Genomic DNA, 21,637 nt, shown 5'->3' on the forward strand with positions numbered 1-21,637 from the left:
CGCGTCCACTGGCGGGGAGGGGGCGAGCGCAGCCAATGGGAGGTGTGCCGGGAGGAGGAGGGGGCGGGGCGAGCGCTTCCCGCGCGCAGGCAGAGGGGTGCAAGGCGCGAAGTGGCGCGCGGCTCCTCCGCCCATGGGCGTGGGGACGGGGACCGCGCCCTGAGGGAGCCTCACGGGCCGCCGGGGACTGCGGCTGGGGACGGGCTCTCTCAGTCCCTCTGCTGGTACCAGTGCAGTGGTACGAGGTAAAATTATGATGCGCTCTTGCTCCCAACTCCTCATGGGTGAATCTCAGCCTGAAAGTCGAGCTTTTTCTCTGGTAAGAACTTCTTACATTTGGCGCTGTTCACTGACAGAGGCCTTCTGAAGTGAAGTTTCAGATGCACAGATTTCGTTTTTGGCCACAAAACCACTATTTCAGCAAAGCATTCTGGATCTGAGACTACTACTTTTAGCAAAGACTGAAGGACACAGACTCTGTTCTTAATTCATCAGTATGACTTCTCATTTAAACAAATGTCAGGAAAATGATATATTAAGAGTTTGATCTTCTATCTCTAATATAGTGAAACATTGAGAAATGGTTATGAGGCTTTGTTCCTTGGAATGTTCTGGCCAATGGTTAAACATCCCAACAGAAGGATCAAAGCTTGAATTTTAAAAGGTGAAACCATACTTAAATTAGCCCCTTTAGTCTTCTCTGGGATAGTCCAGAAATACATATACTAAGTTACATTAATGTGGCTTTCCATCACAGAACTGCTAATATAAGCTTACTTGGAATTTAATATTTACACGTCAATACTAATAAATGCACGGTCACGTAATTTGGTATGGTATTAAAAGAGATTACATAAATTGTACGCTTGGTAACCTTGTGTTCTGCAGTCTCATGTTGCCTATTGTGCTGGTTTTAGCTGGGACAGTTCATTTTCTTCACAGTAGCTAGCACGGGGGTATGGTTTGGATTGGTGCCAAAAACAGTGTTCTTAATACCCAGCTGTTTTCCTTATTGCTGAGCAGTGCTTACATGGGGTCAAGGCTTTTTCTGCTTCTCACACCACCCCACCAGCAAGTAGGCTGGGAGCGCACAAGAAGTTGGGAGGGGACAACTGGGACAGCTGACCCCAACTGACCAAAGGGATATCCCAGACCACACGATGTCATGCTCAGCATGTAAAGCCAGGGGAAGATGAAGGAAGGTGGGTGATGTTTGGAGCGATGGTGTTTGTCTTCCCAAGTAACCATTATGCGCCATGGAGCCCTGCTTTCCTGGAGATGGCTGAACGCCTACCTGCCTATGGGAAGTAGTGAATCAATTTATTCTGCTTTGCTTGCACGTGCAGCTTTTGCTTTACTGTATTTATCTCAACTCAGGAGTTTTCTCACTTTTACCCTTCCAATTTTTTCCCAGCCAGGGGTAGTGAGTGAGTAGCTATGTAGTGCTTAGTTGCTGGCTGGGGTTAACCACAACAGTCTTTTTTGGTGCCCAATGTGGAACTCCAAGTGTTCAAGATAACAACAGATTTTATTGGAATGTGTAGATTGAATTTATAGCTGTTACAGCTGTTTAGCTATTAATGGGCAGGCTTCTGTGCTTGCCACGGTACTGGCTTGCCTTACTGTATATTAGATTCCAGTGCTTGTAAGTCACTGCTTTTTGCTTTCGCTGCTTGCTGTACTGCTCATCATCTTACTCTGTTGAGTCTGGGAACATTTTGATAATAGCAATGGCCACACACCTGGGCTCACAGATGGCCAGGGCATTACTGCCGTTTCTGTGCTGCTCTATCAGACAGGCTGGAACTCCAGTAAGAACTCAAGTCAAAAAGACTGATCTGTGGGTAAGTCCATGCAGGAGCAGGACACTCCAAAGCATCTGTGGCTGTGGTTATGTCTGTGCCGCAGCAGGTACACTTTTGAGGGGATTGTGGCCCAAGAATAAGTCCATGCTGGAGAAGGTACACCTCAAAGCGTCAGTGGCTGTGCATGAGGTCATGCTGGAGCACCTCAAAGCACGTGGCCATGGCTGAGCGCATGACACCTACACATCTCTCATACACTAAAAAAAGAAGTATCTTCAAGTAATATGGTCGTAAAAGTACAAAATAGGCTTTAAATATTTTTTGAAGTTACTTAAAATCCAATCATTCTGGAGAATCTCCACAGAGAATCTGTGAAACCCAGAAAAATACCAAACCTTACTTTAGTACCAATGGTTGCCCTGAAAATGTTCAAGCTATGGCTCTTAATTCTTTCTGGCATCAGTGGCTGAGAAAAATGTTCTTACAATTTTAAGATACCTCAGCATTCTTAATCAGGTTTGAACTGTGTAAATTCAGGAATTTACTGACAAAAAATTGTTATCACAAGATAATTAAATTTGTTCCTTCCAATCTTGTGACAAACAGGGAGTTAGCTATCTATACTTACAGTCAACACGCTTTCTATGCCCTTATTTTTTAGGCCACAGATTTAATAATGTCAATCTATAGGAGAACCTACATCTGTGTCTTTCCCAGCAATTGACTCAGTAATGCATACGTGCCTGCTGCCACCTGAGGTAGCAAGTTTATCCCTAAAGCTAAATCTGAGTTTGAATTCGCCTTGCATCAGATCTAGCAAGTCTGCAGCCACAGTGTGAGCTGGTTTAGTGATACCGATAAAATCCATTCATTTCTTTTGGTGGATTAACCTTTTGATCAGTGAAAGCACCATGGTATCTAGTCCATCTACCCCAGATGAGGCAAAATGTGAAACAGCGCCCAAAGGTATAGTTAAATAGCAGAATAAAACAGTGTAAGTTAGCTGCAAGGAAAGCTGTCAGCTTCCTTAACTGATTTACCATGCAATCATGCTAACACTGTGGTACGAGAAGAGGTCAGACCCCACCAACTGTAGTGGGAAGGAGAGTGAGAGTACAGAAAACCTAACTGAGAGCAGCAGCCTGCAGCAACTTGGGATCCACTCTGAGGATGCTGAGGGGCAGTCTGTCTCGTCACTGAAGCAGAGATCTGAGCTGAACAGACTCGCTCACACTGATTGCACAGAATAAAAACACAGTTAAGGACCAAGCACAGAGATCTTTCTTTATACCTGTTTGAATTGAACAAATATAGCTGTTTTGGTTGCAAACAGAAAAAAAATATTTATTACAGGTGCCTTGCATGCTCCTTTTTCAGGGAAGGAGGGGAGGAATTTGAAGAGTTGCATCAAGAATTTGTCCACCTTGAGGTCTCAGATTATTTAAATCAGCAACAAGAAACATCTGGAGAATGTGAGTAATGTAACAAATACAAAAAGACATTGGAATTAATCAGTATAAAAATGGTTAAAATACATGAAACTTCTCTGTGTAATGACTGCAAACTGCAGTATTGGTCATACATAAATGCCTTAGTTATAGCATGCAAAATTTTCAATTGTAAGAATGTAGAGATGACCCACGGGGTTCGTTTTAAAGACATAATGCTTAACCACTAGAAACAAAGCCCCCAAGACTGAGATTTTCAAGACAAATGGATAAGCCTGTGTGAGACTGTCCCACTTGAGGGAATCCTAAAATGGTGAGGCTCTTTTCTACTTTTATGCCAATAAGTATTAGAAATAGGTGGGTTTTAGAGATTTTATAAGTATTATACATGGCTACATAACCAGTCTTCAAAAAAAGAATTACTTAACTGGATAGAACTATTAGTTATAGCATGATTATGATATGGATTTTTAGGCAAAACCAGATATTCAGACCCCTTCCATTTGCTGACAAAGCAGACAGAAAAAATAATTAGAAAGTATCTCTGAGGCACAGAAATGAGCTTGGCTAAAGCCTAATTTTGTACTTTTTGCTGGCTAAAATTAGATTATGCTTGTTTCGTACACTGAAAATACTGGAGAGACAAGAAAAAAAAACAAGGGAATAAATCCCTCAGTAGTTAAAATTTAAAATAAATCCAGTTTTCACACAGCCATCACTGAAGAAAAAAGAAAAAAGACAATTAAGTCCCATGTTTCCATTGTGGTAGTCAGATACTCTAAGTAAATTCCATGTTCTAACTGAATAAGAAATACCTGAATAACCTTTCCAGAAAGAGTTATAAATATCTACTAAAAATAATAAAATGGACTCCAATCTCCTCTCATCTAGCCCTTGGATAAAAAGTATTTTTCTTTCATAGACCTTGCTTAAAAGTATTAAAATACTTTCAAATTTTAGGTTATTCATACAGGTTTAAATTTTATTTTCAAAAACTATTCCTGAAAATATAGCACAGTTTCATCCAGTAGGTTTATTTTTCACATTCAATATCCTACTCCATTGTTTAGGGAACACTTCTTACTGGTTTTTTTCCATTCAAGAGTGAATATGGTGGATTCTGCTTTATTCTGCATACGAACTGCTTAACTTCTCATGACACATAGTTCCTCAAAGACATCACTTTTACTAAAATTAAGATGTAAAACTCTAAATTTAAACAACCTTAACAGTATTAACATGGCAAAGAACTGGCACCTGAGAATAAGCTTATTTGCTTAGACAGTAAAACAATGTAAGTAAGAAAAATGACACACCTCTCTCCTCTCCCCCCCCGCCCTTTTTAGCTCTCCCACAAGGACTGTTAAAGATTCACTCTGATATTGGTTAGTTTTCCTTTAAGTGAAACTAAAAATCAGACCAAAACCAAAATCTTAATTGTGCTCTCTTAATTAAGAACGACAATGTTATGCAGAATTACCTACAAGAGCAAACATACAGATAATACCAAAAACATGCATTCTTTCTGGCTACAACACATATAAATCACACTACGACATTAGTTCAAAGTGTTTAATAAAATAAATTCAAGTACATGTCATTCTCTGTCCATCGCTACATTGTTAAATATCAAAGAAAAACATAATTTTAAGAAAAAGGAAAAAAGAATTGAGCCACAAAAGTTGGTATTGAATATATAACTCAAAAATCCAGTTTGTCAAATTTGTCAAAATTAAGCAAATCAATCTTACCATCCACCATTTAACATAACCATTGCCAATTCTTAAAAGAGACCGCTAAAATATTTACAATAAATAAATAACTTATATCACTTATAGTAAATGCTTTACAGTTTCCTGAATCAAGTGAGTAAAATCAAGAGTACCAATGCAAATCATGTATAAACAAATCTGGAAAATAATTCCCTCTACAAAAGCAACTGTAGAAGGAAAACATGTAATAGTCTATTGCATACCATACTTCAGAAGCAGTACATGTACACACCTACAGACTCCAATACAATCTTCATTTTCTTTCCTTGCACAAGAAGTTGAATACGATCCATATGCCTAAATAAGTAAATGCAGCAGCATGCAGTCTTGTTTGTCACCATGTCTTAAGGTAAAGACAACCCTGTTTTCACAAGCTTGTACTGGACTGTACATAAAATACTCAGCCTTCAATGAACTGAATCAAGAACATTCAGCTCCACAGAAAAGGTACAGAAATACCTTGTAAGATTATGCCCATACAAACTGCCTTAAGGAGATCTTTTCTAGCACTTGTCACTGTAAAAGTTCCCCCTGATTTTATTTGTGTAAATAAAGCATATTTTAGAATAGAATGTATGCCAAGAAACCAGTTTCCAAATTGCCAGGTTACTATAATACTAAACACATCTTGTCATTATTTATTGAAATGATTGGCGAGACTTTCACATGTACCCATCAGAAGACAGACACATTGTTCTTGCACACAGAAAACTTGTTCAAAAAAAGAATGAAAAGATGCTTAAGTTGTGATCTGCTGAGTTCAGCTTCTACAGAGCTGGCAAGTATCTGAATATGAAAATCATTGTGTTTTGTTCAAATCAGTTTATTCCATTTGATTTTTGAAGAAGAACAGATGTCTGACTAGTAGCTTAAAAGGCAATATAACCACGTGTGTAACTCCTGGTATGCTGATAAATCTAAATAACTAACAGCTTGAAACCTGTATAAAATGTGGGTGTCATTTTAAAGCTGTGTAATTCTTAATATTAATCTAATGAAGCCTAGAAGATCAAGTGCAAAAAAATGTTTATAGCTAACTAACGTTTATTTTGATCTGTCTCCTGGTTTGACTCCAGGAAATCAGCATCATTTTGGCAAATACAAATGTCAGACAACAGCAGTTCCACAGTAACAGATAGCTTTTTTTAAACTTCAAGTAATTTACTCACCAATATAATTTGAGCACTGATAGTGTAGTTTTACAGGAAAGTCTTTAAAAAAAAATTAGTTGAGGTGCAATAATTGTTTCATAAGTTCATATGTGGTAAAAGCCACAGCCTGGGAAGGAATACAACGAATATAATTTAGAGATAAGCCACGGTATAATCCTCTTCGTATTCCATGTTGTTGATACACATATTTCAGTGTCTGCACCATTGTACTGGAAAAATAAGAATTCAAATTTAATTACTGGATACATATATTCAATATTCAAAATCACTTTCTGTAAAATACAAGACACTTGTTCTACTTGATTCTTAAGAGATCTATGGAGGAAAAGCCCATGGGGTTCCATATAGCAAAGCATTACAGTTTTCTGAGGACTCAGAAGATATTCTGAGCTTCTACAAGAAACAGGGGCACAAGGGCTGGGAAAGAGGACAGTGCAATCCCATCTGAAGTAGTTTCAGTCTGAAAACACCTGCCCTAAAAGGCATATTATGACATTTTACACCAGAAAGGCTATGCATATTCTGTTGCCTATCTGGCAGGAAGGAGTTGAGAAGCATCAGTCCTCCTTACAAAAGTAATACAGAGTAAGAGAAACAATTTGCTCAAAGTAGCACACACTTCTTGCATTAAAGTTGAGTATTTAGGCTTGTATCCCATTCTCTGAGCACTCAATCATACTGCCAATTCTTCTAAAGCTCTGCATGTAAAATTTATGTTTAGCTCTGCATTCTACATCTTGCACGTGTGTAGCTTCCTCCACCATGACAAGGACTTAGTGCTTCCTCTCAAAAGCCAAATGCTGGAATTTGTGTTAAGTATATAATATTTTACCTTATTAAATGCAAATTTTGTAGTAGATATTAAAAGAGAATGATTTTCCTAACATACTTACTTTGAAACTGAGCAAATGGACATTAAATGCAAAGCCCTCGAGTAAAAATCTGTAAGGTGCTCAACATTTCAAAGCCACTAAAGACATTGCTCTTTGAGAACATCATCTGTATGCCCCAAAACTTCCAAGACTTCGTATTTGTTTTATCCTCTTGTCCTCTAAAAACATCCTCTACACTCCTTCAAGGCACAGCTCTCTCTAAACATGGGCACAACCATATTGTTAAATTGGGAAGCCTACTGTCTTTTAAGGTAGTTCTCACAAACGCAGAAAGTAAAACCCCAGGAACAATTAACGCATTTTTATTTTAAAAGTATTTGGAGTGGAAACAAAGTGCAAGCAAAACAAATCTTAGGCTGCTAAGGAAAACAGAAGAGCAGCTTTCACAGTAAGCAACACCTAGGTTGTTTTATGAAAGGTCACTATGACAGACTGCTGTCAGTAAGATCCGATGTGCCATGCAGGAGGTTCACAGTGAATCACACTGGATTCAGACAAACAATTCCAAAAGATTGAAAGTAACCGAGATAAAACTGTCCTGGAATTGCATTTGGTTGAGGCAATTTGAAATTCAGAAAGTTTTTCAAGCTGAGACCTGATTTAATATTATATTTTTAAGGATATTATGGAATTACCACTTCTACTGAACTGAAGTATGAGACTAAAAAACCTGGAGGAACCCCAACTATATGTGGGGTGTAGGACATTACTGCATATGCAAGAAAGGTCAAATAAAACAGTATTATGCAAAATCATCTTGTGGAAAAGATTCTGCACCATTAGAAAACACCTTGAAACATTTCTTTTCAGTAGAAGCGTTCAGTCTCTCTAGGATCTTGCTGATATCAAAGATAAGTATCACAATTTGAGTTAAATATTTCACTATTTAACAAAAAAAAACATGTTACCAATACAAACACAGCATTAGTACCAAAAGTGCCCTAGTGATTTCAGTTATTTTTTTAATCCCAGACCAATACTGGCAGCTTTTGTCTGGGTGGAAACTTACTCATTAAAGAATGAAGAAATCAACAACAGAGTAGCTTGGGTTTTTTGAGTTTTGCTTGTTTGTTGGTGTTTTTTTGTTTTTAAAGCTTAAAAAAATACCCAAACAACAAGCATTTAACTTTTCTCAGACATCTAAGAATTCAGTTACTATGGATGAAAAGAAAAATACTTACAGGCACTTTTCAGAGTCTGGGAGAACCGCTCCTAACTGCATTCGCCTACGAGTTACATCAAGGGGATATCTACAGAGGAGATATTTGAACAGCAGTTCAACCAGATGTATGGTGACTATAGTAATATTGTGTAACAAAGAAAACACACAAGTCCATGTGCAACCTTCAAGCTCCCTTTTCAACGAGTGAGGAATCCAGCTCAGATTCTCCACACAGCTTAAAGTTCTCAAAAAAGGGAGATTTCACCTATACAACCAAAACCAGCAAATCAGATCTCTTAATATATTCCATTTGGCACAAGTAAGGAAGACATGAAGATCAGATGAGAGCATAAAACAGTCTGTAAAACGCTGGAGGGAGAAGACACCTGAATCAAAAATAAAATTAACAGTTTAAGGATTAATAGAAAATGACATTGTAATGTGATGATTTGTGAAAAATTTATGCCATGCAAGTCCATTATATTAATTTATTTTATGGATAAAATAAATGTATGACAAGGACAACATGAGAATGGAGAAAGCAGGCAAAGTAACAAAAAATTAATGCCAAATACAATATCTAAGACTTTCTTTCTTTAGTTCTGTGGCTTCACAAGTTACGTTGTTTTGAAAATAAATTACAATAACAAAATTATGCAAGTTATGTTCATAGTCAAAATTTCATAGCTTACCAAGCAAGACTCCATCTGATTTTAGGAGAGGCGTCTGAATTTGTTTAACTGATTCAATGCATATAAACTTTAAAGGGCTTAAAGACCCTGAAGATTAAATGGATATTTAGTAAATTAAATAAATTAAATACCTGAATTCCAATGTCTGATTGACGTGATTTTAAAAAATAACACCTTACTAATAACTAGACTTTATATATAAATATTCTAAATAAACTTATCTGAGAATATAATAGCTATATAGGGAAAAGAAAAAGAAAACCAAACAATACCCAAACTTACGATATCGTCTGAGCTATTGCTCCAGCTATGCCACCACACAGCAGATTTACATGTGTTTTCAAAACTAAGACATCGGGATTATCTAATGAAGGCCGTCCAAGCAAGTTAGGTGCTTGAGCAAGTCCAATGCTCTTTAAGGTACCAAAGGTAAAAAATGAAAAACCTAAAAGGAAATTTAATTTTATGTACTTTCATAAAGAGCAAACTATTTGTCGATGCATCATCATGATAAACAAAAAGCTGAAATTACAAAATTAAACTATTTCCCAAATTTTAGAAGTTTTTCTTACACAGAAATAAACAATACTTTGAACTTCTACAGCAACTTCTGTCCAAATGAATTAGTATTTCTAATTAACATTGAAAGAACACTATAAATAAGAGAGACCGTGTGTTTTAATTACTGGATTTGCTGTTAAGAGTGACTCCTAATTCTTTTTAATTGAAGAACATCTCGCATCTTTTATATAAGAGTGTACTTCAGCTGGGCAGTTCTGATATTCCTTCATCCCATGTCACCCACTGATTTAGCTTGTGTAAGTTTTTACATGAAAGTCACCAGGAGATGGAGCCAATACAGAGGCTCTAAACTTCCATCCATAGAGCACGTTGCTTTCTCATGGATCTGCCTGTTTAACAGAAATATCCTACATGCTTTCTTGTGGGAAGACTGGGAAGCAGAAGAGAAAGAACCACTACTTTATCTCTCTCCCTCTGAACTCCAAACTTCAGAAAAGCCAGGCCTTGCCTACTGAAGATGCTTTAACATACACTGATTAATTCTAGATTACGATCGAAGAGTTGCAAATGCTTCTACTGGCCTTCCCTTTCCATTAAGTAAAAAAACAGAGTCCTTGCTTTTAACAGAAGCTAATTAATTAGGCGTGCAAATATATTATGTACATTTAGCAGCACACAACTGCTGAAGAACTGCTGTATTCTGTTTTCAACTTACCCGCGTATGGCGCCATTCCTACAACAGTTGGCATCAGCCCTCTGTAGAATCCACTAAAACCACCTTCCTTTGAAAGAAAAACACAAGTACATTTGTGGCAAGAAATACAGCAGATGTCTTAACAAGTTATATGACTGTTCATACAAATTCACCTGACAGCAATCTGACTAGCATCACCTAGCACCAAGGAGCTAACATCAAGTTGCATTTCTTGTGCCAGAAGAACTGAGGGGACAACTGCCTGGCTCCATAAGAGTTAAAGAAGGGGAAGTGAAGGAGAAAAATCTACATCCAGCATCATAATCCAGGAGACATTTCTGCATTATACATATCCCTCCTCCCCAAGTTTTTTTGTATTGTTACTACTTGTTCTTGAAAAGCAACTTCTCTATGCTGTTTTTGACCTCCCGCTTACTTAAGTCTTAGCTACATCTTAGCAGCCTAAGTAAAAGGAAGCATCCAGATAACTTTTAAATAAAAAAAAAAATCCATGTGCACGCCATGATGTTATTTTCCACCAAGCCACAATTTTCAATGCAGTGCAACATTCTTTAAAGAGCATATTTGGTTTTGACAGGACTGAAGATTAAAAGAAAAAAATACCTTTGTGTAAATCATCTTGAATGCATGGATAATTCCCATGTACTTGTGTTCCCCTTTTACTTGAAACGCCAGACGAACTCTAACCATATCAAGAGGGTAAGTACAAATCACTGCTGTAATACCTTTATTAAAAACAAAAACAAAACAAGCAAACAAAACTCACCTACACCTTATCTGCTTCTAGGATTATTTTGAAAATTAGAACTTCCTTTTGTGGCGGTGAATATAAGAGCACATACAAATTATTTGTGAAAGAAACAGTTAAAGTCACTTATAATCAGCAAATAGGAACACCAACTTCAGCAACACATGAAGGATTTATGTTTATACTTAGTGTTCACTGAAGCTGCACACCTAGGTCTTGATTTTCCAAATATTTATGAGCCTAACTGTATTCACATGAGCAACCTTATTTAAGTCCACCGGTCATAAGCAGCAGGCTAGTCAAGTGCATCAGTTTTACTGGATTGCAACTATGAAAGCTAATCCTACAGTATCTTTAAAAAAAATAAATGAAACCAGTAAATTTACATGTTTAATTTCAAAAAGATTGTGTCAGCATTTGATGTGAATACTGCAGATAAGTACATGTACCTATCTATTGCATCTGAAAATACTAAATATATTCTAATGACATTTAAAATAAAGTCAGGATCATACCAGTGAAGAATAATTAACTGCATTGCATTACTGCATTTTAATAGTTCATGTTACACCAGCATTTCTGTTTTAGAAATCTGACAAAAGCAGCTATTTCTGGACTTATGGGTCAAAAAAAATAAAAACCAAATCTTATGATTCATCCAGTTATTAACTGCTTCCAAACTGATTAGATGCTGACCAACCTGCAATTTTGGGAACAGAACTCCAGTACAGAGAACAACTCCTCTAACAGTTACCTGAACAACAGTCTTTCCTACTGCTAGTTTCTGAGGTAAACCACTCAATTTGTGACACATGATTTAGAGGGAATAGTTAAAACTGTTTACTATAAACAGGAGTCATTTTCTGGTCGTATATCACCATGACTAAAAAAAAAAAATAGTGGGAAAAGGAGAAAAAGCAAGCAAAAAAACTTCAAGATTGATATTGTTTTCTAGCAGCTGTTCTGATTTAGCTAAACATCACCTTTAAAAATTGGTCCTACAGAAAATAAGCATAGTTTTTATGCTGGCAGGAAATTGCCACTTCCTCTTAATGCTCTCTCTTTTTGTAGGTTTATCATTTCTCCTCCCTTCCACAAGGTCAAGAGAAAATCACAAGGTAGGGGGAACACAACACACCAAAACTCAAACACAACAATTCAAGCCAACAAACTCTTCATAACTTTTATGCCTGGAGAGGGGAAGGGTGAAAGACAAAAAAAAAAATGCAACTTTAAGATGAATGATCTGACAGAAGATATCAGGATCAGACAAGGAAAAAAAACAGACCAACAAAAATACCTAACACCATAAGTGAGCTATCCAGCCGACACAGGGAACTGTCAATTGACAGTAAAGTTTGTGGCCTTCTGGAGTATCCTACCAGTCATTCATTTTAGAAGACTAAAATTATCTCTTTCAGAGATTTCGGACAATTCCTCTGAACAAAAAGCAGACATCTGCAGTTGATTTCTGATGTTGTCTCACCCATAGGGTTTAAAAGTTAGAAGCTGCAAAACACTAAAGCAACTTTAGGACTGTTTCCACTGACCTAAACTATTAAATGCAATCCCTCAGACTACAGCCTCTTCCTAATGGATTGCCTGAGATGTCAAGAAATACCATAAAATGGATGAATTCAAGCAGTTTAAAAAATGAAAAGAAAAGAGGGGAAAAAAGCTTTTACAGAGCTTAAGAGTTCACAGGAAAGTCATCCCACTTCAGAAAACAGACAACTTTATCCCCTTTCTCTTTCCAATCACTGATACATAACCATGCACTGATATCCAGGAATATTCTCTGAACAGACTGGCAAACAGACCCAGAGCCTGGTGCATGCAAAAACTAGCGAACACAGCCCCAAAATAGTACAATTTGGACAAAAATCAGATGGAACAGAAAGAAGCCATACGTAGTAAGGATTTAAATAGGAATTTTATTTTTCTTAAAATTCTCTAGCCTTGAGTTCTGAAAAACAAGGTTTCTAACATCAGCCACAAAATATGCTTTCTTGTAGCAACAGGGAGAGAACAGTTACTAGTTACTGTTCATATAAGCAAAATGTAAATACAAGGGATCAAGATTTCTTTTGGGCCTCAGAACAGACACTATCCTTTCCAGGAGGAATGGCAGTCAGCTTTGGGACACAAAGTCATTGTGGTGAAGTCTACAAAAATACTAATATAATCTCTACTCCGTAAATATGAGTTATCAGAAGTCAGACCACAGCATCTTAAGGTTGATTCTCTGTCCTGAGGAGGCAAATTCTATCCCAGATAATGAGAGTTGAGCCAAAAACGTGTCCTGTCCCTGGTTAAACAGGACAGAACTGGAAGTATCTCAACAGTTAAAAGATCCGTACAGCAATTACCAGTGACTGCTCTGAAATAATCATAACAGGGCAATGCAGTTCCTCCCTCCTTTAAGAAACTACTTCAAAAACAGCAGTCTTTTTCAGTGCATATGCTGAGTCAGAAGTCAAGAAAGCCAGAGAAAGACCATTCTTCACTTATCACATTGTCCTAAAGCACCTTTTACCACTGTTGGGGACAAGGTACTAGAGTTACACAGACCTTCAGGAAGACCGAGCGTCAATGAAGCACAAGAGGAATTAAGACTGTCCTTGGTTTGCTTCCCAGGCTTTGCGAGTTAACAATTATATTAGCTGTATAGAGATCGATCTCTGCCTACCAGTTCCCCTATTCCTCCATTCTTAGTAATTTTCTTTCTTTGAAAATAAAAATAAAAGCCAGTATGGAGCAAGAGAAAAAAAAACACAAGTAAAATGAATGTACAAAGATCAGATACTGCAAACATATCTGATAGGCAAATTTTTATGATCTCTGTATGATTTCTTTTATTATTTCTCTTTGTGACTTTATCAACAACTACACAGATCAAATTAAATACTACCAGGTGATTTAGAGTTCAGAAAGTGATAAGTACAAGTCACAGCCTTGAACTGCAGAAGACAAGCTCCTCAAATGGTATCTTTTATCAAGGAGGCATCTCGGGAACAAAACAAAGCTTCAGGAAGTATACATAGAGAGAAATAACTGATGACAGTATTTTAAAGAGAGGTTAAAGAACTGCCTGAAGAACTCTAGACCTCCAATGTGTAATTCTCTTTCTTTCTGAATTGCACCTGAAGAAATAAACAGCACAGATTCTTTTAAAATGCTGACTCAAACAGGTAGCTCTCAATCACATACTATTTGAAATTGAGAGAGTCTGAATCCTCCTAGATCAGTACTATTTTCCAACCACTTTTACTAAAAGTAAAAAGAAATGCAAAAGCATGCTTTCTGTATTAGTTTCATTGGACTTGAGTTTATCCTAGATAACATCTGGTCTTTCTACTTTTTATTTTTAAGTTAATCAAGTGCAGTGAAGGAAATACCCATTGCTGTGTTTTAATTCAGATTTTTTAATTCAGAAAACTAAATCAGAGTTGCAAAATCATCCGATATAGATGTTATTTTATCATTTTTGTTTCTTAAACCTCACTAACCTCTATGATTTCTTTATCTTCTGCCCAGCTCTGTCTTTCCTCAAAAGAAGTTATACATCATTTATCTGTTAATGAGGTGTTACAGCTGAAATTTGAATCACACAAGGCTCAGGAAATTCAGAGTTAAAGTTTCCACAGTAACTTTAACTTGGCCTCCTTAAATATATGCATGACAATAGGTTTTTCTTTTCTCTCAGCCACTACCCCCATCCTCATTGTCTTGTTTTTTTCCCTATGGATATGCTTTTGATCCTGTTTATCAGTTACAGAATACTCAAATGTTTCTCACCACTTTGAAGCTGATTCAGGTCTGTTGACTGCTAGTAATGCTGAAAACACTGACATAAGCAAGATTTAAATATCAGTAGCATACACAGAAGTGAAAGCAGACAGCTGTGTGGATAGATGGTATAGAGGGGGCAAAAAGGAAAGGGAAACAAAGGCTATTCACTTTCAACTGCATCATATCAGGTCCCAGGAAACTGTGCAGACCCCTCTACACCAACGTTGGGGTGCATGCAGCACACCATTTCCTTTATTCACTTAAACTTGGAAGAACCAAGTTATTGGAGCCAGCAAGAGACTAAGCCACATGAGCTAAAGCAAGAAATACTAGCAATTGCTTTTAAAAGGCTTTTCTTATTTTGTTTGTAAATCAAGAGAACTTCTGTATCAGATTTCAAACTATGCTGCTCTTAGCGCCTGTTTCCTCCCCTATATCTTCTTGGCATACTCAATATAAACCCTCCCCTTTTATTTATGAATATGCCAAAAAGGAGTTAATGCCACCTAGCAATCAAATAGTAAGACACTCACATATGATACTATTACTACACCTGACTGCTATACTCATTTCACTGCACATCTAAGTCTAGCTCATCTACTCAGTTTTGGGGTTCTCAATACCAGACTACTGTGTAAAACTCTACTTAAATGCACCACACAAAGCATTTAATTTGATCATGGTTTCCAGATGGTACTGTATATTAATTTTATTTCTGTTACTTTAACCACACAAAACAGATTTAACCAGTAAGGTACTTAAAACAATGCCAGATGCTATTAATTTATCTATTAAGAGAATTCCAGGGTGTCCAACAGTGACAGAGTTAAGCTGATTACTCAGTGTTCACAGTGCCTCACAAGTCAGGTTCCAGGTCTCTGTCAAGGATCCTGAAAAAGCTAATAATAAGCTTTCGGGGAAAAAAAAATAGAGTGTTCTTTAGCACAGTTAAAGCTGGAGGAGAAAGAAAGAAAGAAACAGAAGAAAGGACAAAAAAGTCTATGTATTTTTTCCACTCTTTTCAGACAGAAAGCCAGCCAAGTTCTGGAACATATGCTGCAAAATGGGTTTTGATAGTTTTTAAGATCTTTTAATTGTTTAATTTCATTCTCTTTCCTTTTCAACTGATGGCATGCATAGCCAAAATACTTTTGTGACATCTTTCTAGTTTAACTAAAGGTAGTACTAACAAGCCCTGGTACTTTTATTCCAAAAAGAAGCTAAATATTAATACTTATGTCACAACTAGACAGTATTAAGTCTGTTTTACAAAATCAAAGCACATGGAGAACCACCTTAATTAAAAATCAGTCCACTATTACTTACCTTTCCCTGTTTTTTTCTTAGCCACTTTTGGCTGAATGACTACCAAGAGGAAAACAGAAATGTATAATCACACTGTACACGGGCAGCTTAAAAGTGGGGTTTTCTACTGCTATTGCGCTAATTATGCTGGTTATGATGGTTTTTAATGTTCACACACATGCTCTAAAGGGTACCGTGACAATCCTGCATTGGATATTGGAAAGTATAGACATTGCTGGCAACGCTAAAGAATCCACCCATTAAGGAGCTGCAGTTCTCTCTAGTTCTCTGGGCTTACATTCAACCCAGTAGCAATGGCAGACAGGCTCCTGATGACACTGGATTGTTCATTTCTTTTTAAAAGCCATTACAAACAATATAAAAACTGTGCTTTACAACATAGCACAGAATTCAATGCTTGAACAAATATATTTTAAAGAATACTCTTAGACAAATAGTTTCCAATTAAGCAACCATTTGTTACACTAACCATTTACTAGTAGTTTTGCTTAATACAAATTTGCAACGGTTTGGCCAGAAAACACATCAAATCATCCTCTAAACAAATATTAACTTTTCAGCAAGAGAGATGTCTGAAATCTAAGTACAAAACTATACCTGCCATGGATCCAGCCATTAATCGATGCACATGCCCTGAAATCCCAAGTTGCTTCTTTATTACCTACAAAATGCAGAATGTTTACAATAGTCATATGTTGGAAAATACAGGGAAGTACATCAGACAGTTATCAGCACATTAATGCGAACTCTGCAGCTGTTTCCAAGAAGTTTACAACACTACAGATTCAAAACAGAGCACTTGATTACTGTTAAAAGAATCTTCTGAACACTGTTGCTGTTACCAAGGTCTTAAAACCGTGAACGTGCGAGAATTCTACTAACAAGGGAAAACAAGTTGAAAGTACTTGTACTGTTCACTTCAGAAACTAGATTGTTTATTTAGTTATCTTTAATGTGTGCCAAACAAGGCAAACGAAATACTATCACCGTTGCATGATAAGAGAGCAAAGGACATTGAGCAAAGTTGAAAAGTGAGACATCTGAGAAGAGTAATTTTTTCTACCATACACAGCATGTGAAACACTCCTGTAAAGATATTTTTAAGACTCCGTATAACTGGTTAAAAAAAAAACCACACACACACAAAAAACAACAAACACACACACCAAAAAAAAGAGGAGAGTGTGAAATTGGACAAGCATTTGAGAGCAAGAACTTCCTAAGTTACATTACATCCTGGAAGGAAGTTAGAAATTAGTTTCCAGGCTTTTATCAAATAACTTAGACTATTTAAGAATCAGTTTCTGCTATGAAGAAGATAATTTTCTATCTTCCTTTTTTTAATAACTGGGTTTTTTGCTCTTTCACACAGTCCTGCAAAACTTCTTCAATGTATACAGATTAAAAAACTGCTAAGATGCAAAATGGTTTCTTGAAATTTGCAGATTCATAAATCATTTCATTATAAAGCATGGCACGCAGTCTTTTATTCAACACAACATAAAACAAGCATGGACCAACAGCATTTATGATTATACCACCAAAAAACCAACGTATGAAACTCATTATGGTTACCCTTTTGTACCAGCCTTCTGAAATTTCCTCTTTTTCCCTTCCTCTTTTGGAAGGGACTTACAATTTCAGTCTCACTGTCTTCAATTTACTTCACTGCGTACTAAATCTGACCTTTCAAACATAGAATTCCTCATTGCTAACAATAAAATTGTACTCTTCACCACACATAAGCAATGTTTAAAAACATGTTCATGCTAGCACCTGACCTCCAAAAGATGTTGCAGGGATTTATTATGAAAGAGTAAATGCACAAGAGCAGAAAGGAATTCACAAATCCTGTGGGACCCTGAAATGAACATTTTCTCTTCCAGGTAATTTTTATCTAGAGCCTGACAAGAGTTCTGTCAGGTCAAATACAACAGTCATATCCAGACATATTTTCAAGTTTAAGTTATCCCATCCATCATGCACTACGAATCCCAACACAATATAACAAGATGTTCCATGTTACATTTTGTTCCTACATTATTCACATAGGACTACCTTATAGCAATACAAATAGCAGCAGACTTTCGATTACCTTTTTCTTTCATTAAAAAAATAGTATTCTCAACAATACAGTACAAAAAATGTTGCTTTTTTTAACTTAAGCAGCACTGCAGTTTCACTATTGCCTCGACATTTTTAATGGGTAGATTCAGACCAAATTAAGCAACCTTAGGAAAGACATGCAGATAATTAATAGACAAAAGTTTCAGTCTTAGTTTAGATCACTTAAAGAATCTGTATTCATTGTAGGCAGGGAAAAAAAAAAGGTAGGCAAAATAAATTTAACTACCTTTTTATATTGGTCAAATGCCATAAACTGAATTGCACCATATGGAAAGATTCTAATCATCATCGCTCCATTTCCTTTATACAGCCCAAGGTAACCTTCTTTTTTGGGGACAGCACACAATGTAGAAAACACTCCTGCCAGCAATACAAAAAGAGGTATTTAACAATTACACTGGGGGAGAGGAAAAAAAAATAAATCAAGCAAACAGTAGTGACAACAAGAGAGCATGCACAGAACTAAGTCTGGATCATGTTGCTTGTGTAACTATGGAGAGTGGAAAATCCACTTTCAATGCCCAAACATCGCCAGAAGGAAGAGGCTTACGGTTAAATTTTATCAGCTTTTTCACCTCCCAGGCTCAGTGAACTTCCTTCTGAATTTACACATTTCAGGCCCTGTGACCTGCCTGGACTGCAAGCAATCCTGCTGCAGATGGTACTATCCACCCACAGAAGCTAATACTAGCAACAGAAGGAAGGAAACTTTGACTATCAATTCAGTCAGTTCAAAATAAATAAATAAATACTTCAAAATCTAAAGCCATAGGAAAACAACCTACTATTGCTACATGCTAAATTAGAGATTATGTGCCATCACTGAGTAAACAAGTTTAAGCCTCTCATTACTTACACTTAAAACATCTCACACTTTCTGTCCCGGAGTTGCTGCAAAAAAAGCAATCCTACTCCCTTTTAATAGGTGGGAATTAATGTATGATCACACAACATTTGGGAAAAACCTACAGTTTCATTATAAATCTATTATTACTTCGATCAAATTGACTCATTTTTCTTAATAACTAACAGTTGAACAGTCTTCATTCATATGCAACTAAATCATTAAGAACTGAACAAGATTTACACATCTTTCAGGCAGGGAAAAAAAAAAGAGTAGTTGACAAACCTTCATTTGAAGTTTAAATAGAACAAGTATTAATTAGTTTCCGGGGCTCCAAGAATACAAAATTAAATCTATTTTTAAGATGTCACACTTATTACATGCCTCTGAAATTGCTTTAATTAGAATTTCTCTCTACCCTGCAATGATGAGTTACTGTTCTTATTTCTTAAAACACATGCTCCAAGATCCACGTGGCACAAACTCCACAGAGCAAGAGCAGTATAAACATTCAGTGAGGACTTTGATGAACTAATCCATCGTGTCTCTGCACTTACAGGTATCCCATCCGCATCATTTTCTTTTTTGCCTACATGTAACAAGGATACGCATTCAACTCAGACACATTTCTAACCATCAGCATCATAGGTAACACCCTAAATAGGGAAGAATCTTTTACTTGCCAATTACGGCACAGTACAAAGCAAACAGAAAATAAATTTAAAATATTAGTCAGACCAATTACTTCAGCCTCCAGTTCTTAGGCTGCAGATCTGAGTGCATACTTATGTGACTGTGTTACCAAAATGTCACATTATTTGTGTTTCCCTTTTTGGAACAGTTAAGTGAATATATAGACCTTGAATTTTGTCTCAAGATTTATTTTTCCAGCCTTTGAAAAAAAATTCTCTTCAGTCTCTAAGTTAAAAATTCCAAAGTTTCATTACATGTAAACTTAACCAACTCAAAGTTGTTGTTTGTTTTCCTTAACAACTGTAGCACACATTTTGGAAACCTAAGTTATGACATATTTCAAGAACATATGACAAAATAGCTCAAATGCTATGCACAAGAGGGCACTGTTACAGCCCCACAGAGAATGGTTCTGAACATGCTGACAACTGAGAGTTTAACCATGATGCAACACAGATGTCAAATACAGATCACCCACACCTCATGCCAAGCACAAACCCACTTCTATCTTCAGTTCCCATCAACCACCCTGCCATCTGCAAGCAGAACTGCACACGAGTCTTGCGGGATTTGGCAGTCACTGTCTTGAACTCACCCGCCCCTGGGAGGGCTACCGAGCTCTGCAGAGCCAGATTCCCGCAGCCCCTGGGAACCGGCGATCAGTGAGCAGACTGCAGCAGTAACCAGCGGTGCCGGATTTTACATCAACGATCCAAGCTTTGAACCTGTGATTACCGATCTCCTGTTGGCCTCACCAAGGGAAAGATCGAGCCTAGTTCTTATATGCTTTACTGAGGATTATTTTGACATCTCAATCTCTAGCACATCGACCAATACCACAACTTCCTTGGCATAGGGGTTTGTTTTTCTTTTTGAACCCTAACCAAACATGGCACAGAGACTGACAAGACAGATACAACCTTCTAACTGATCAGTGCCTTTCTTTATCAGCCACATGGCTGACTAAATCAACAAACCCAAACCATACACATTGTATTTAAAACCAAAAATTAGACAACACAGCAGCCATCTTACCTAGATGTTTGTAATGGTGGTTATGAGCTTGCAGCAAAATTTTTACTCGATCCAGCGGTGCAGTAGTTGTTTTGGCACAACATCCTGCAATACCTTTCCAAGAGGGGAAAAATAAAAGTGACAGGATGCAAATGTTCTTTACATTGGCAGATAAACAAAGGATTTTTCTAATGGACTTTTAAATTAAGTATGTGAGGAGAAACTCAAAAAAGCCCCGATGATGAGTAAACAGCCTCTATTAGGAGCATGTTACAAAACCCTTAAGGCCTTAATGAAATTTATAAGCTACTTTTCCTGATTACAAAGAACAGAGCCATCATCTCTCAGCTGCTGGAGTCACAGGAAGAAGCTTTCAGAGAAAGTTACTCAAGTTTTCCACCCCGCTTCCTCCTTCCTTCCCTCCCAGCCCTCGCTGCTCTCCCCAGAGGAGCGGGCTACGTGCCTGCCGTGCACCCTGCGCTACTTCGGACAGCGAGGTCCACCAAGCGAGCCCAGCCCGACGGGAAAACTTCAAATAAACAAAGCATCTTCCTACCGCCCCGCAAACCAGGCGGCTGGGACAGCACCCGACAGGATGAACAAATAACAGGCTTTTTCTTTAAGAGGTTAACAGCGTGGGGGTGCGTTTGGTAGGCTGCCCCTCCTCACGCCACCGTAATCTTCACAAGAGCAGTCGCGACAGTTTTGGGACGCGGATAAGCCGCCGTCTCCGAGAAGCCCAGCGAGGGTCTGCGCGCCTTGGACATCTATGCGGTGATTGCTCGGGGCTCTCCGCTGGTTCTCACACAAGCGAGTCACCTGCGTTAGCACGCTGAGGGAAATAAGGAAAAGAGACCCCTGCTTCTTAAGTGACGACATCCTCTACAGCAGCTTCGCCAGGCATAGTGGCAC

At 37.5% G+C, this 21,637-nt stretch overlaps 2 protein-coding genes across 2 annotated transcripts in view; both read right to left on the reverse strand.

The window, feature by feature from the left end:
• Positions 1-5,027, reverse strand: part of DNA2 (DNA replication helicase/nuclease 2) — a gene marked incomplete at its 3' end in the record, with an annotated part of 22,405 nt that extends 17,378 nt beyond the window's left edge. Inside the window, exon 1 of the mRNA XM_010184067.1 lies at positions 5,005-5,027. Coding sequence (XP_010182369.1) covers positions 5,005-5,027 — 23 coding nt within the window. The remainder of the gene's footprint in view (positions 1-5,004) is intronic.
• Positions 5,028-5,864: 837 nt separating this feature from the next.
• On the reverse strand, positions 5,865-21,604 carry SLC25A16 (solute carrier family 25 (mitochondrial carrier), member 16). The gene is made up of 9 exons (XM_010184068.1): positions 21,400-21,604; positions 20,747-20,839; positions 18,401-18,534; positions 16,645-16,708; positions 10,785-10,906; positions 10,182-10,248; positions 9,227-9,389; positions 8,272-8,340; positions 5,865-6,406 (listed from the first exon to the last, which is right to left on the reverse strand). The coding sequence occupies exons 1-9, from the start codon at positions 21,602-21,604 to the stop codon at positions 6,250-6,252; spliced, it is 1,074 nt and encodes a 357-aa protein (XP_010182370.1). The 3' UTR covers positions 5,865-6,249.
• Between the last annotated feature and the right edge of the window lie 33 nt (positions 21,605-21,637).

The sequence above is a fragment of the Mesitornis unicolor genome, unplaced genomic scaffold, assembly GCF_000695765.1.
Source record: "Mesitornis unicolor isolate BGI_N332 unplaced genomic scaffold, ASM69576v1 scaffold4005, whole genome shotgun sequence".
Lineage (NCBI taxonomy): Eukaryota > Metazoa > Chordata > Aves > Mesitornithiformes > Mesitornithidae > Mesitornis > Mesitornis unicolor.

What these genes read in the sequence shown, in the direction of transcription:
- SLC25A16 (XM_010184068.1), bottom strand. Translation starts at nt 21,604, where the DNA reads ATGTCGTCACTTAAGAAGCAGGGGTCTCTTTTCCTTATTTCCCTCAGC. An exon ending in GCAATAGCTCAGACGATATC is followed by an intron (nt 8,341 to 9,226) that starts GTAAGTTTGGGT and finishes TCTCCTCTGTAG; the next exon opens with ATATCCCCTTGATGTAACTC. An exon ending in CCAGACTCTGAAAAGTGCCT is followed by an intron (nt 6,407 to 8,271) that starts GTAAGTATTTTT and finishes TTATTTTTCCAG; the next exon opens with TACAATGGTGCAGACACTGA.